At 37.9% G+C, this 14,602-nt stretch overlaps 1 protein-coding gene across 1 annotated transcript in view; it reads left to right on the top strand.

The window, feature by feature from the left end:
- Nucleotides 1-14,602, top strand: part of SPAG6 (sperm associated antigen 6) — a 75,521-nt gene that overhangs the window by 46,425 nt on the left and 14,494 nt on the right. The window contains exons 5-8 of the mRNA NM_001159312.1: nt 2,814-3,019; nt 4,137-4,310; nt 5,390-5,542; nt 8,052-8,243. Of these exons, the coding sequence (NP_001152784.1) occupies nt 2,814-3,019; nt 4,137-4,310; nt 5,390-5,542; nt 8,052-8,243 (725 nt within the window). The remainder of the gene's footprint in view (nt 1-2,813; nt 3,020-4,136; nt 4,311-5,389; nt 5,543-8,051; nt 8,244-14,602) is intronic.

The raw sequence follows: 14,602 nt of genomic DNA, 5'->3' as shown, positions 1-14,602 counted from the left end.
GAGGACTCAGGTGTTTTTCATTTTTGTACTCAGCCATCCTCAGTTTTTTGATGATTTCTTCTGTTATAGTCGCAAGATGAATGTAGGAGTTCCAGATGTCATTTGCAGGCAGACATGCCCCTGTCCAGTGAAGAAGAGGCAGCATTTCCTCCTGTGCATCTCTGTTTATTACAGATGAAAACCTCTCACCGATGCTTCCATCTGACTTCTCCTCAGGTCCCATTCTCCAGGATTGATTCCCAAGCCCATGCTCTGACTGACAAAGGCTATCAGGTAGATGCCAACAGCAACTGGCAGAGAAATGCCAGAGAAAGCAAAAGTAGGGAGTAGGGAAGGGAAGAAAGACCACAGGAAAAAAGTAGTGGTGGAAGCAGGATGAAATAGCCTGTAGCATGTGTAATAGAGCATGGTGTTTGTTATTTAGGCCCGTTATACTCTTACCTGAATATACACTGTCTCTTACCCAATATTTGTATGTTCTACCAGAACAATATCATTTATAAATAATAATGTGTGCCGCCCAAGAGCAGGTCCAGGTTTTGTAGGGCCATGTAAGCTGGAGATGTGAAGTGTATGAAACTGCAAGTGCAAAGTTGCTCAGCCCCATCCAGGTCCTTGGAGCTTCGTTACCTTCAGACAAACCTTTCTTTGGTGCCATCCCCAGGCTTCCCCTGGTTTAACGTCACTACCCCAGAAAGGATGGAAAACAGCTTTGAATGGGAATGGGTAACAAGTCAGAAGAACTGAGTTTGTTCTATTACTAACATTATAGAGTTCAGGGTGAGGAGAATATGGTACTCAGTTTATTTGAGGAAAGGATAAAATCCATGGGAATTAGAAAGATAATATTTAAAATTTTATTATGGTTGATTTACAATGTTGTCAATTTCTGCTGTACAGCAAAATGGCCCAGTATACAAAGTGATCTGAGTATAACTTGTAGTCAGCCCTCCAATCAGCAGTTTCTGCATATCCACGGTTCTGAACACAACCCACCACCGATAGTGCAGCACCTCAGGATGTACTGTTGAAAAAGTCTGCCTACAAGTGGCTCTGCACAGACCAAACCCAGTGCTGTTCAAGGATAAACTGTACATATGTGTTCTAAGTGCCCTCATATATGTACATGTAAAGTTGATGTTATCATATAACATGTATGATTTGGAATGAATTAAGTAGCATTTTAATAGTTAGGAAAAAATATAAAAATTATATCTAGAAATCACATGATACCACACTTTATGTTTTATTCCCATTTCCCTTGGGAGGGGGCGGCAGGAAAGAAACAGTGATGACCTGTTTCACCTGCTATTCTGTTGGTCTTCAGGCAATGGCAGCAGAATCTCAGAGATGCTTCTGAGGACTCTTTTTCTATTGATTGCTAGGTCGATGTTCCAGTCTGTTGATGCTGTTGTCTTAAAAAAATATATATATGTATATATATATATATATATATTCCTCTTATCTGCCTCTGGTTCCTGAGATTATGTTTAACTTCCCATTGTATTTCACATTTCACACTAGAGTTTTTAAATTGAAATATATTTGTTAATCAACTTAGTGTTAATTTGTAGAAGTGTGTCATCTACACCAGTGTTGGATGAGTCTGGCACATAATAACCTTCCATTAATACTTGTTTAATGAAAGAATGAATTGTTTATATAATATTGAGTCTTCTAGGATAATTATAATAATTGAGGGAAAGCAGGTGTTGGACACTTACTTGCATTGTCTAACAGTATCTCCTTTTAGAAAATGCGATATTTCCAATCTTTCGAAAAATTGAAGACTGTATTTTCTTTAAAGACTATCTATAAGTGATATGCTGAATTAATAGCTTGGCTATTAAGACATAAATTGTCAGGGCACTACAAATCTGAGGGAATGAGAACATAATTTCAAAGGAAAAGATTATAGAAATGGATATATGTGATTAAGATAGGCCATGAACACAAAGAGAGTAGAATCTGTAACCTTGTACTGTGTTTTGTGCTTCTCAAAAGACATTTTTGACACATATGTTATATGGGTCTGCCTCCTTGTCTCCCGTTCTCTATAATTTAAAAACATGTTATTTTTTATTGCTGTTATTCTTGGACACACAACTAAATCAACATGTACATTCAAAAGATAGTATTTCTGACATGTAAATATGCTTAAGATAAATTTATTTCTTTATTCAACATTAACCTCTCTCTATATATTAAAGCATATTGTTCAGTTGTAGTTGTCATTTTTGAAAGTGTTTTTCTATGTACAATGAAAACATACCTTTTACTTTTGTATAAAGTTTTAAAAAATCTTTTGGAAGTACTATTAGATTAAAGGAATTTAAAAATCGATGTTATTGGCACAAGATTCATGTTACTGTTTACTCATGTAAATAGCACAAAATACTGCCTAATTAGTATGGTTGGTAAATTTTTGGTACTTTAATTTTCTCTGTTATTGTAAACCATGCATAAAATGCTTGCCTATTGAGAAGTGCAGAATTGTCAGAGCTTAAACAGCTGACATCTGCTTACTCTCTTAAAAAAAAAAAAAAAAAAAAAAAAGAATAACAAGCCATTTCAGCCTAATCTACCTCAAATGTGTTCATGTAAATGGAGGTCCATCTATTGACCTGTATTCTTTTCAGCTCAGGATTGGTCCACATGGTTCATGAAACCAGGCAGGCTGATTTGAAATGCAGATGTCGAGACAGTGAAGTACGCCCTCCCCTTCTCCCTTTGCTGTATCTGTCAGGGTGAAAAGTGGCTTGTACAAGGGTCAGTCACCCATACTCACTTAATTACTTTTCTTGGACCCACAGAACTGTCACAAGCTGTGGTGGATGCGGGAGCCATCCCTCTTTTAGTGCTCTGTATCCAGGAGCCAGAAATTGCTTTGAAAAGGATTGCTGCTTCCGCCCTCAGTGATATTGCAAAGCATTCTCCAGAGTTAGCCCAGACTGTGGTGGATGCAGGAGCCATTGCTCACTTAGCCCAGATGATCCTGAACCCGGATGCTAAGTTGAAGGTATTCAAAGACAAAGTTAACAGGCAAACAGACCAGGCTTCCAATAATCTAAGACAAGGGAAATGTGTACAGACTAATATTAATTTTAAAATAATTAGTAAATTATCATGGAAAACAGATATGAATATATTATATATTTATTTGGTCCTTTAATATGTGAAAATTATGCTATAAGGATTAGACAGTAAATACATGACTGGGAAAAATATGTGCAATGCCAAAATCTAGATATAGCATCAGAATTAATAATTAAGGAATCACATGACAATTAAATCTCAGAGTAGAAGGCACCTAAAGCTTTTCCAGCCCACTATTATATATGTTTCCTATGAAAATTGCCATATTTATATAGTCATTTTTTTATAGCTTTCTAAAATCTAATTTTCAGTTAATGGTCACCAATTATACTTTTATGTTCTAACAGTTATATTCTATAAGATTTTAAAATTGTTAATTAAGCAATTTAAAGTTCTTTTTTTTTTTTTTTTGTCTTTTTAGGGCCACACCCGCAGCATATGGAGGTTCCCAGGCTAGAGGTCTAATCGGAGCTGCAGCTGCCACAGCCATAGCAACGCCAGATCCGAGCCACATTTGCAACCTACACCACAGCTCATGGCAACGGCGGATCCTTAACCCACTGAACAAGCCAGGGATCAAACCTGAGTCCTTATAGATCCTAGTCAGATTCGTTTTTGCTGAGCCATGACGGGAACTCCTAAAGTTCTTTAAAATGATATGAGCAACATGCCAAAAATGTTCTGCTTGGTCATTTTTGCATTATATTACTGTATTTATCATAAATTAATAATTCAGTCTTCCATAATTAAGAAATAGTACTCATCCAGGGGCCACAGTCTTTGACCAGCCTCAATACATAGAGATTTAAATAGACAATTGTGTGAACTAGGATATTTAACTTGGAAATTAAGCAATTTAAGAAATTGAGTATTTAGGTATGGGGCTTGGGTGTGAATGCCTCGAGACTCCCAGGTCAGTTGGATGTGTGATTGTTTTTTCCTTTTTATAAAGGAATTTGAATATGTATAAGCAGTTTAAATTACATCTGAACTCTGCAGTGAACTCTACATAACATCTTGGCTTGGCTTTTGCTTGACAGCGTCAGATCCTTTCAGCTCTCAGTCAAATTGCAAAGCATTCTGTGGATCTGGCAGAAATGGTGGTTGAAGCAGAGATTTTTCCAGTTGTACTTACCTGCCTGAAGGACAAAGATGAATACGTGAAGAAAAATGCTTCCACTTTAATTAGAGAGATTGCAAAACATACACCTGAGGTAAAACAAGGAGGGGGGGAACAGCTTTAAAATACACTAATACGTAGTAAAACATCAGTTTGTTCACAGGGCCCAGGGGTGGTGTCATGTTCTGCGGGTTTCTCTTCGTCAGGGCTATTGACCCTTTGGACCAGATCATTCTCTGTGGTGGGGGGACTGTCCGTACACTGTAGGAGGATGTTTAGCAGCATTCCTGGCCTCCGCCCACTAGATGCCAGTGACACCCCGCCCCCAGTCATAGCAAAAATGACCCCATATATTGTCCAGTGTTTCCCCTGGAACAAAAGTGCCCCCAAGTTGAGAACCACTGGGTGTGAAATCTCAGTTTTTAATCACTTTCTGCTTTCCATTTCTAGATGGTAGGGACTTTGTGATCCTGTCCCTTTAGGTCAGCTGGGCATAGAGAGAGACAGTGCCCCTGCAGGCTGGGAGAGCCCACCCGGCCCCGGGACCTGGTGTAACCACCCAAACAGCAGCTCTTCCACCGTGGTTCCTGCTCGGAGTTCTTAGATGTGAAGGAAATAGAGATGAAGCAAATCCCGGTGGATTCTGACGTTGTATCTTTTTCTGTGTTTATTTTGACCACTCACTGTCATGTCACTAAACTTCAAAGCCCTCATCGTACCTTATTGCACCCAACATGTGTATGTGGTTGAGATTTTCCAAGTTTGGAGTACAATCAGCTAGTGATCACTGTTTGCAAAGGAGGGATAGTTAGGCAAGAATATTTCAAGTCTGACCTCGCCTTTCAGCATTCAGTGATTAACCCATGCGTTGTGATGAGGGGTTTCATCAGTTAGCTAGTTATGAACTAGCCCTCAGCTTAGAGTTTAGGTAAGAACTTTTGACCTCCATTATGATAGGGGTAAAAGTTTTACATGATAAATTGGACCACAGAGAGGCTCCTCACAGTGGGCGAATTCTTTGATAAATGTCATAATTTCACTAAATGATATTTCACATTTTACCAGATTTTTTTTTAGGTCCTAAAATTTAAAATCTGGCAGTGCTCATATAATATTGAAAGTTCCTTTACACTATAGGGTCATGGTTATCTAGCTCTCCTTCTTTTCTCTTAGCTTTCACAGTTGATAGTTAATGCGGGCGGAGTGGCTGCGGTGATCGATTGCATCGGGTCCTGCAAAGGAAACATAAGGCTGCCAGGCATCATGATGCTGGGCTATGTGGCAGCTCATTCTGAGAACCTGGCCATGGCAGTCATCATCTCCAAGGTTCGTTCTTGCTTCATTTTCCTCTAGTTATGCAACGAGATGCACCAAGACAGAACCACAGACCACTCTTTCACAGAGTGTAAAATATAGCTGACCAGAGTCAAAGAATTACTAGCTTTTTTCCAAGGCTTATTACTAAGTTTCCCAAAGCAATGCTTGAAATAAGGTTTACTTGGCAGGAAGGTTAAAGACTTACTCAGTGTTTAACATCAGTACCTCTGAGAATTAGTGTTGTCTGTATTTAAATATTGCACATTTGCATCTTGAAGGATTGACTGTATATACTCACAAATATGCAAAGCATACTCCTGTTAAAGACAGCTATCATAGATGACATGCCAGGTGGTCGTTGGCATTATTCTCGGAGGTCTGCACGTTCTCCCCCTTCTTGCCCTTTGGGCAGGAGATGACAATGGATGGCTCTCTTCTTCAGCTTCTATGAGCTAATTTTGCCTCTCTCAGACATAGGCAATTCAGAGCACAGGCGGACAGCAGTGTTTCTGTTTCCATGCTCTAGGGATCTGGCCTTATCTCAATTTACAACTTGGTATTTAACCCACCAGATCATGTTGTCCTGGCTCATAGTAGGTGCTCAAAAAATATTTGTTGAATGAGTACGTATTGATCTCCTGAAGCATGCTTCACAGGCTTTGTGCTCCCTGTGTCTCTGGGGACCCTCTATGGCGTGGGTTTCTTATCAGCATGGAAAACCCACTGCTGTATGTTAAACAGAAGTGTGGATTTTTTTTTTTTTTTATCCTCTGCTAATCCTCAGAATAAAAAGGAGGCTCAGATCTTTATTTTTTTACCTATTCCTTGATTATTCTTTACTTCACTCTCTCTTTATCCCAGACTTTTCCTTTTGTTCTTCGATTACCAAAGACTCTGGTACTGACTAGAGCAGTGGTGCTGCTCTCTGAAGGGTCTCTGTGGGAGTATTACCGGGATTCTTGATTCTCAGTTCTTTTGTGGGTGGTCAGAAAGCCTACACACAAGAGGGAAGATGAGAGAAGCAGCAGTTCCTTCTGCTTCCGGTGTTTCTTCCCCAGACGACCTGGGAGGCGCTCCCCTCCTCTGGTTGGAGCTGCTGCTGGCCTCTCCCACCTGGTTTGTCTTTCATTTAGTTGCTAGGTTGGAGGGGGAGGGGGCAGAGTTTGAGGCAAAGCATGCAGTACAGCCTCATTTTTCTTTTGCCACATGTTCCATCAGGACTGACAGCACCTCCCATCTAAATAATACTTTATAATGTTCAAAGCACATTCACTTTCCTTGTCTCATTGGCCAGTAACTCAGAGGTTGGGGGGGGTGGGAAGGGAGCTATCTTCTTTTCCTCCTGCTTCTTCCATCTTGATGTGTCTCAGAAGTGTGGACATTCTGGAAAGCTGCCTCATTCTGAAGAGAGGTCAGAACTTTTTTTTTTTTTTTTTTTTTTTTTGGTATGGACAGACACATATTTTTAGTTCTAAGAAGCCAAAGAAGTAATCAAACTTAAAAAAAAAAAAAAAACAATAAAATAGAACACTTTGGTTATGAAAAAAAAAAAAAAAAAGCCAATGAAGAAATACAGCATATCTCTTCAGGAAATTGGTCTTAAAAACCAAATGTGAAGGTGGAGGGAAAAACGTATATATTATCATTTGCCCTTTGCTGTAGTAGCATAACCATGTGATAGTGGCTTTTGTGGCACTAAATTTAAGGTGATAGTTCTCATAGTCTCAAGGTAGTTGGAAAATTATGCCTCTACAGAATCTGGGATTATAATTTGATTCGGGCATTTGACTCTTCCTTGGGTATATAAATTGTGATGTGTTTGAGGCCTTTGGGTTAATTCGCTTTTGGTTATCTCAATACAATTGAGGTTTGGAGTACAGAATATGAGCACACGTCGTCTGTGTAACAAAAGTACTCATTTGACATTCAATCATGTTAAAATGGGCAACTGTCATGTAAACGTTGTCCAAAATTAATGGGACTCTACTATTTCAGGAAATGTTTTAGTGAATATACTTCACCTAAAATTTACTTGAATAGAACTCTTCTCATACTATTCATTTGATTTTGGATCTCTAGTAGTTATTTGGTTCTTAAATCTGTTATATTTGGTGAAAAGTCAATTTTTAAAAGGATTCTGAATTTGCTTTTTTAAGAAAGGAAAGCAAAAGGTTTTTAAAATCCTACGCATTTTTAATTTGCCACAGTAGCATCTAGTTTTGCCTTAAATACTTACCTCTGGCATCTGTTTTTTGGTTAAATGCCTCTATTTGGGGAGTAAACGTTAGTAGAGAGATTTAGTTTAGTTGGATTGTTACAGATAATTAAGGCAAATTAGTTCTAGTCATTTTATTGACTTGAAAAATGACAGTCCCTGTGAAGTGCTCATTTATTGAACCGTTTAAGAAAAAAAAAAGGATCAAGACCAAAATAATTCCTTCTAATGTCTGAGAGACATGGAAAACTCTTTAATCCTGCTTGAGATTCTTAACACTTGCTCTTTTGATCACCGCTGCAGGGTGTGCCCCAGTTGTCAGTGTGCCTGTCGGAAGAGCCAGAAGATCACATCAAGGCGGCCGCTGCCTGGGCCCTGGGACAGATCGGGAGATACACCCCCGAGCACGCCCGGGCCGTCGCCGTCACCAACACTCTGCCGGTCCTGCTTTCTTTGTACATGTGCACAGAAAGTTCCGAGGACCTTCAAGTAAAAGTAAGGGCTTAATTCCTCACTGTTTTGATGCAGATTTTGACTCATTCTTAAAAAGATGTGACTCAATATGTTTTAATTTTCATTATGGACAATATTGCTTTTCTGAGTCAGGAAATACATTGACCGGAAGAATTGAGATGACTCTACGAAAACAGCTTAGCCCTGTCTCTAAAAAGTTAGTGATATAGTTCAAAGAACGTTCTCTACGGGTACAAAGGTGTTTGTAAAGTGAATATCTGGTTGTTTCCTTCTACGTTTCTCTTGACTTTTCTTATGGTAGGCATCGAATACTGGAATTTCAGAGGTAGCATTGGTTGGAGAGAACTTTAGTCCATCTCACATTAAAAAATTGAGCCTAAAAAAATGTAAGGTGCTTTCCAGAGGTATTCCTGAAACTCTGACCTACCTCTCTGAATTCCAAGTCTGCCTGATTTTTAATTGTGTCTTATATCTGTTTCTTAAAAGAAAAATGACCATAAAATTCACTAAAACTTCAAAACCATGCATTTTTTTAAAAAAAATCCAAGATTTCTGAAAAAATATTACTGGCTATTAAAATGATTCCTAAAACATGAATCTAAAGTAGGATTTAAAAAAAATAATTTTAGAATTTCAAAGAGAGAAAAATGTTTTCCAGCATATTCCCTATTAGGAAAACATGTAACTTTTTGAAAGCAGCTTTCAGAATTGACTTGGGATAAGGGAAAAACACAGAAAAGATAATAATTCAAAATCAAATTAACAGTGGAGTTCCCGTCGTGGTTCAGTGGTTAACGAATCTGACTAGGAACCACGAGGTTGCGAGTTCAATCCCTGGCCTTGCTCAGTGGGTTAAGGATCTGGCATTGCTGTGACTCTGGTGTAGGCCGGCAGCTACAGCTCTGATTAGAACCTCCACATGCTGTGGATACGGCTCTAGAAAAGGCAAAAAGACAAAAAAATAAAAATAAATCAAATTAACAGTAAGTTAAATTATTTTCAGATTTTAATTAAAATAATAAAGGAACAAGTAGGAAAACACATTTGCTCGGTCAGCTTTAGATGGTATAATGACGCAGGAAGTCTACTTGAACTGTATGGTTGAGGGACTCAGAAAATCATATAGTGAGTCATTTATTTGATTTATAAATTTTATTGAAGTGAATGTATGTTGATTTGGTTATGTTGACATGTGTTTTTCTCTACAAATTCATTGAGGGAAGTTGATTTCTCGGATTAACCTTTTTTCAATTTTTATAAGACTTTCTAGATCAAAGCAATGATTTAATAGATTTAGGGCTTTTTCCATTGTCTCCAATGTTGAGTCCATTCCTTGGCAATACTTGGTAGAGAGTAAGATTGACCATGTGCTAAGGTCTTCCCCTATTTAACAATTCTTTGATGTTTTTTGACCTTCTGGTGAGAAACCACAACTCCACTTCCAGTTTTGAGTTGTCCAAGTACTGCTGATTTACATACATATAATTTTAACCTATGTATGTAGTTCTCTTTTTGCCTCATGTTTCTCTCACCCATTATCATCATTGTCTTTCCTCCCCCCACCAACTTCCTTCTCTTTCCTCCTCCCTCCTCCTCACTTCTCCCCTCCCACCCTTACCTCTAGTGATCCAGGGAAATAAAGAAATACATCAGCTAGAGCATGAATAATTAATAATGGAGTCAATAGTAATTATAGTTTGAGAAACCCTTGCAAATAGCCTCTTAGGGAGCACTATATACTATTTATAGGCTACCACATTTATATAACTTGGTTTTTAATGAATTACTGTGGTTATAGTGTATACATATCACTGGAGTAAAATAAGTTTGAAAACTTTACTTTTGAAGTCAAATAATTTGTACTGTGTATTAGTTTAACAAAGGTGGTTTTATTAGTTTAACAAAAGTGGTTTTATTTATTTAGGTGTACTAACCGAAGGTTCCTTGTGTCTTTATTTGTTGTAATATTTACTTTCAGGAAGTACAGCGGACATTAAATTTAAAGTGATTTTTCAATTGTTGTCCTGTCGGTAATCTTTCCAAGGCTTTAAGTCCATCCAAATATTTTCCTGTTGTAGGGACTTAATCATTCTTTTTTTTTTTTCTTCCTCAGGTCTCTTGGATTCTATCAGTTGTTTCAAAAGCTTTAGAAGGAAAAGTCTAAGTCTGTTTGATTTGACACTATCTAAGTAGGGAAAACTATCCAAGAGCTTCAGGAATTGCCTAATGCTATTTTGCATTTGTAACTCTGTAGCAACTTTCAAATTATAAGGCCATGTTGAAGTTCATTTTGTACCAAAGGCATGTCAGCTTCTGTAAACATTCTCTGATTGGTTCTGATCCAGGGGAGCCAAGGAGCAGCCACTTGGAATTTCTTGCATGTTTTTACATAGCCTCACTCTCTGCCTGCACCTATGTAATTTGAAATACCTTATAAGAGATGAAAATATGTATCTTTTATATAATCTTATCTATTTGAAAATATTCAGGCAATTGCATTTTTATTTGTTTTGATTTAGAGGAATCATATCAACATGTGCCATCTTAGTTTGGCATTTGAATTGTTTATAAAACTATTTCTAAGATAACTATTTGACTTAATTATTATATTCTTGATGTCTTAGTTGTTCCCCTTCATTTTTAGCGGCTTTGTTGCTAATAAATATATGTTATTATATATACCATATTATTTACCCATTTAAACTGTATAAGTCAATGGTTTTAGTATCTTCACAGGTGCAACCATCACTACAATCTAATTTTGGAACATTCTCATTCTCACATTAGGGGTCACTCCATATCCTCCCTGTTTAGCCCCAGGCAACAATTAATTTACCATTTGTATTTGGGGATTTACCTCTTCTGGACATTTCATTTAAATGGAACTATACAATATATATGACCTTTTGTGCCTGCCTCCTTCACTGAGCATGACTTTCAAGGTTCATCCATATTATAGCATATATCAATATATTGCTCCTTTTAGTCATCAAATAATATTCCATTGTACTGTTATACCACATTTTGTTTACCTATTCACTGCTTGAACATTGGGTTATTTCTAGTCTTTGACTATTATGACTTAGGCTGCTATGAATATTATTGTACAGATTTTTGTGTACATGTATGTTCTCATTTCTCTTGGGTCTATACCTAGGAATGGAGGTCATATGATAACTCTTTTTAATATTTTACGGAACTGCCAAATTGTTTTCCAATGTGTTTATACCATTATACCATTTCACATTTCCACCAGCAATGTATGCGGTTCTAATTTTTCTACATCTTTGCCATCACTTGTTATTATCTTTGCTTTTTACTATAGCCATCCTAGTTGGTGTGAATTTCTTTTTTCTTTCTTTCTTTCTTTCTTTCTTTCTTTCTTTCTAGGGCTGCACCCAGAGGATATGGAGGTTCCCAGGCTAGGGGTCGAATTGGACCTGTACCACAGCCACAGCAATGCCAGATCCTCAACCTACTGATCGAGGCCAGGAGTCGAACCCACAACCTCATGGTTCCTAGTCAGATTCATTTCTGCTGCGCCACAACAGGAACTCCCCCAAACTTAACTTTTGAATGAGAAACATTTTTCATTGCAGGCTGTTTTCATTAAAGATCATTCATTAAGGAAAGCAACAATAAATAAGTTTTTGTTATTCCTTTCATTTTTCTGTGAAAAGCAGTCAAAGTGGCATCAAGCGTTTGCCTAGAATTGACGGTTTTATTTTGTTAATTACTTTTCTTATATATGTTGTTAAGAGGTTAAAAAAGGAGTTCCCATTGTGGCTCAGTGGTCAACGAACCCGACTAGTATCCATAAGGACACGGGTTCCATCCCTGGCCTTGCTCAGTGGGTTGGGGATCTGGCATTGCCTTGAGCTGTGGTATAGGTTGCAGACATGGCTTAGATCCCTCATTGTTGTGGCTGTGGTCACAGTTCTGATTTGACCCCTAGCCTGGGAACCCCCATATACCATGGGTGCGGCCCTAAAAAGACAAAAGACAAAAAAAAAGTAGTATTTCCAGTCATTTACTGTCGTTTTACAATAGCTTTGATCAGTGTGGACAGAGCCAGTTTTTAGAAATGATGGGAAAATTAGTGAATATGGAACTCTAGTTGCTATGCAAGTTCATAGAAAATCCAGGCTCAAACCCAAGTTGCCCTGAATACATAGCCCATGGCTCCTTCCCTCACATCATCATGTACTATGCATGTCTAAAGATGAACACACACTGGAGTTCCCGTCGTGGTGCAGTGGTTAACGAATCCGACTAGGAACCATGAGGTTGCGGGTTTGGTCCCTGCCCTTGCTCAGTGGGTTAATGATCCATCATTGCCATGAGCTGTGGTGTAGGTTGCAGATGCGGCTCGGATCCCGCATTGCTGTGGCTCTGGCGTAGGCTAGTGGCTACAGCTCCGATTGGACCCCTAGCCTGGGAACCTCCATATGCCACGGGAGCGGCCCAAGAAATAGCAAAAAAAATAAATAAATAAATAAATAAATAAAGATGAACACACAATGCCATGACCTGTAGTAAGGTTCATAATCTCTTACTCATTATTTCAAAGAAACGCATTGCTTGATTTCCTGAATTAGGTAAATAAAAGGGTTTGTTGATCCCATGTAATTTCTGTACAGTTCACAGTATGAAGCTGTAAGAACTATTTTATTTTGCTCACAGCCGTAAATAACCAAATAGAAGGCATATTTTCTAAAGGCTAATAAATTTTAAACCAAACATGTGGCATGACCTTGAATGAAGAACATCCTAAGGAATACACACAAACACATACACGTAAATGCAGCAACTACTAAGAATTAAACAAAATCACTGGATATAAGATCAATATATAAAAGTCAATTGTATTTCTATATCCTAGTAACGAGTAATCAAATATGGAATTAAGAGAGTAGTTTTAGTCATGATAAGATCAAAAAGAATATAATACTTAGGGATAGATATAACAAAAAAAAGTATAAGACTAGTACACTGAAAACTATAGAACATCACTGAAAAGAATTTAAGAAAGTCTGAATAAATGAAGAGACATTCTATTTTAACAGATTGGAAGATTCAATATTGTTAAAATGGCAATACTCCCTAAATTGATCTATATATCCAGTACAATCCCTGTCAAAATCCCAACTGCCTTTTTTTTGCTTTGTCCTTTTAGGGCCGCACCCAAGGCATATGGAGGTTCCCAGGCCAGGGGTCCGTTCTGAGCTACAGCCACCAGCCTACACCAGAGCCACAGCAACGCAGGATCTGAGCTGCTTCTGCGACCTACACCACAGCTCACAGTAAGGCCAGATCCATGGAGTGAGGCCCGGAATCAAACCCACAACCTCATGGTTCCTAGTCAGATTCATTTCTGCTGCACCATGACAGGAACTCCCCAACTGCCTTTTTTCTCCTCAGAATTTGAGAAACTCATCCTAAAATTGATATCAAAATGCAAAGGACTCAGGCTAACCAAAATCATCTTGAAAAAGAAGGGCTTATACTGCCCAATTTCAAAATTTATTACAAGGCTACAGCAATCAAGACAGTGTGATACCTGCTGATAGAAAGACACACATATTGATGAAGTAATAGAATTGAAAATCTGAGATAGACCCTTTTATAGTTCATTGATTTTTCACAAATGCAATTTAATGTTAAAAGGATATTATTTTCAGCAAATGGTACTAATACAATTATTATATCCTCAAAAAAATATTAATTTGAACCCTTATATCATACCATATACCAGAATTAACTGAAAATGGATAATAGATCTAAATATAAGAGTTAAGACTAATAAAAAACTCTTAGAAGAAAACATAGGGATAAATCTATTTAACATTGGATTAAATATTGATTTCTTAGAAATGACACTTAAAACACAGGTAGTAAAAGAAAACATTGATAAATTGGGTTGAGTCAAAATGAAAAATTTGGAGTTCCCATCTTGGCTCAGTGGTTAACGAATCTGACTAGGAATCAGGAGGTTGTGGGCTTGATCCCTGGCCTCACTCAATGGGTTAAGGATCCGGCATTGCTGTGAGCTGTGGTGTAGGTCACAGATGTAGCTCAGATCCCGAGTTGCTGTGGCTGTGGTGTAGGCTGGCGGCTACAGCTCTGATTAGACTCCCTACCTAGCCTGGGAACCTCCATATGCTGTGGGAGCGGCCCTAGAAAAGGCAAAAAGACAAAAAAGAAAAAAAGAAAAACTTGTATGCCTCAAAAGACACCATTGAGAAAAGCAAAAGACAAACCACAGACTTGGAAAAATTACTTGCAAATCATATATTCAAGCAAGGACTTGTATTCCAAATATATAAAGAGTGCTTACAACTCAATAAGAAGACAAATAACCCAGTTAAACAGTGGGCAAA

The sequence above is a fragment of the Sus scrofa genome, chromosome 10 (genome assembly GCF_000003025.6).
Source record: "Sus scrofa isolate TJ Tabasco breed Duroc chromosome 10, Sscrofa11.1, whole genome shotgun sequence".
Taxonomy (NCBI): Eukaryota; Metazoa; Chordata; class Mammalia; order Artiodactyla; family Suidae; genus Sus; species Sus scrofa.
Note: the sequence above shows the minus strand (reverse complement) of the source record. Positions and strands in the feature narration are given on the sequence as shown.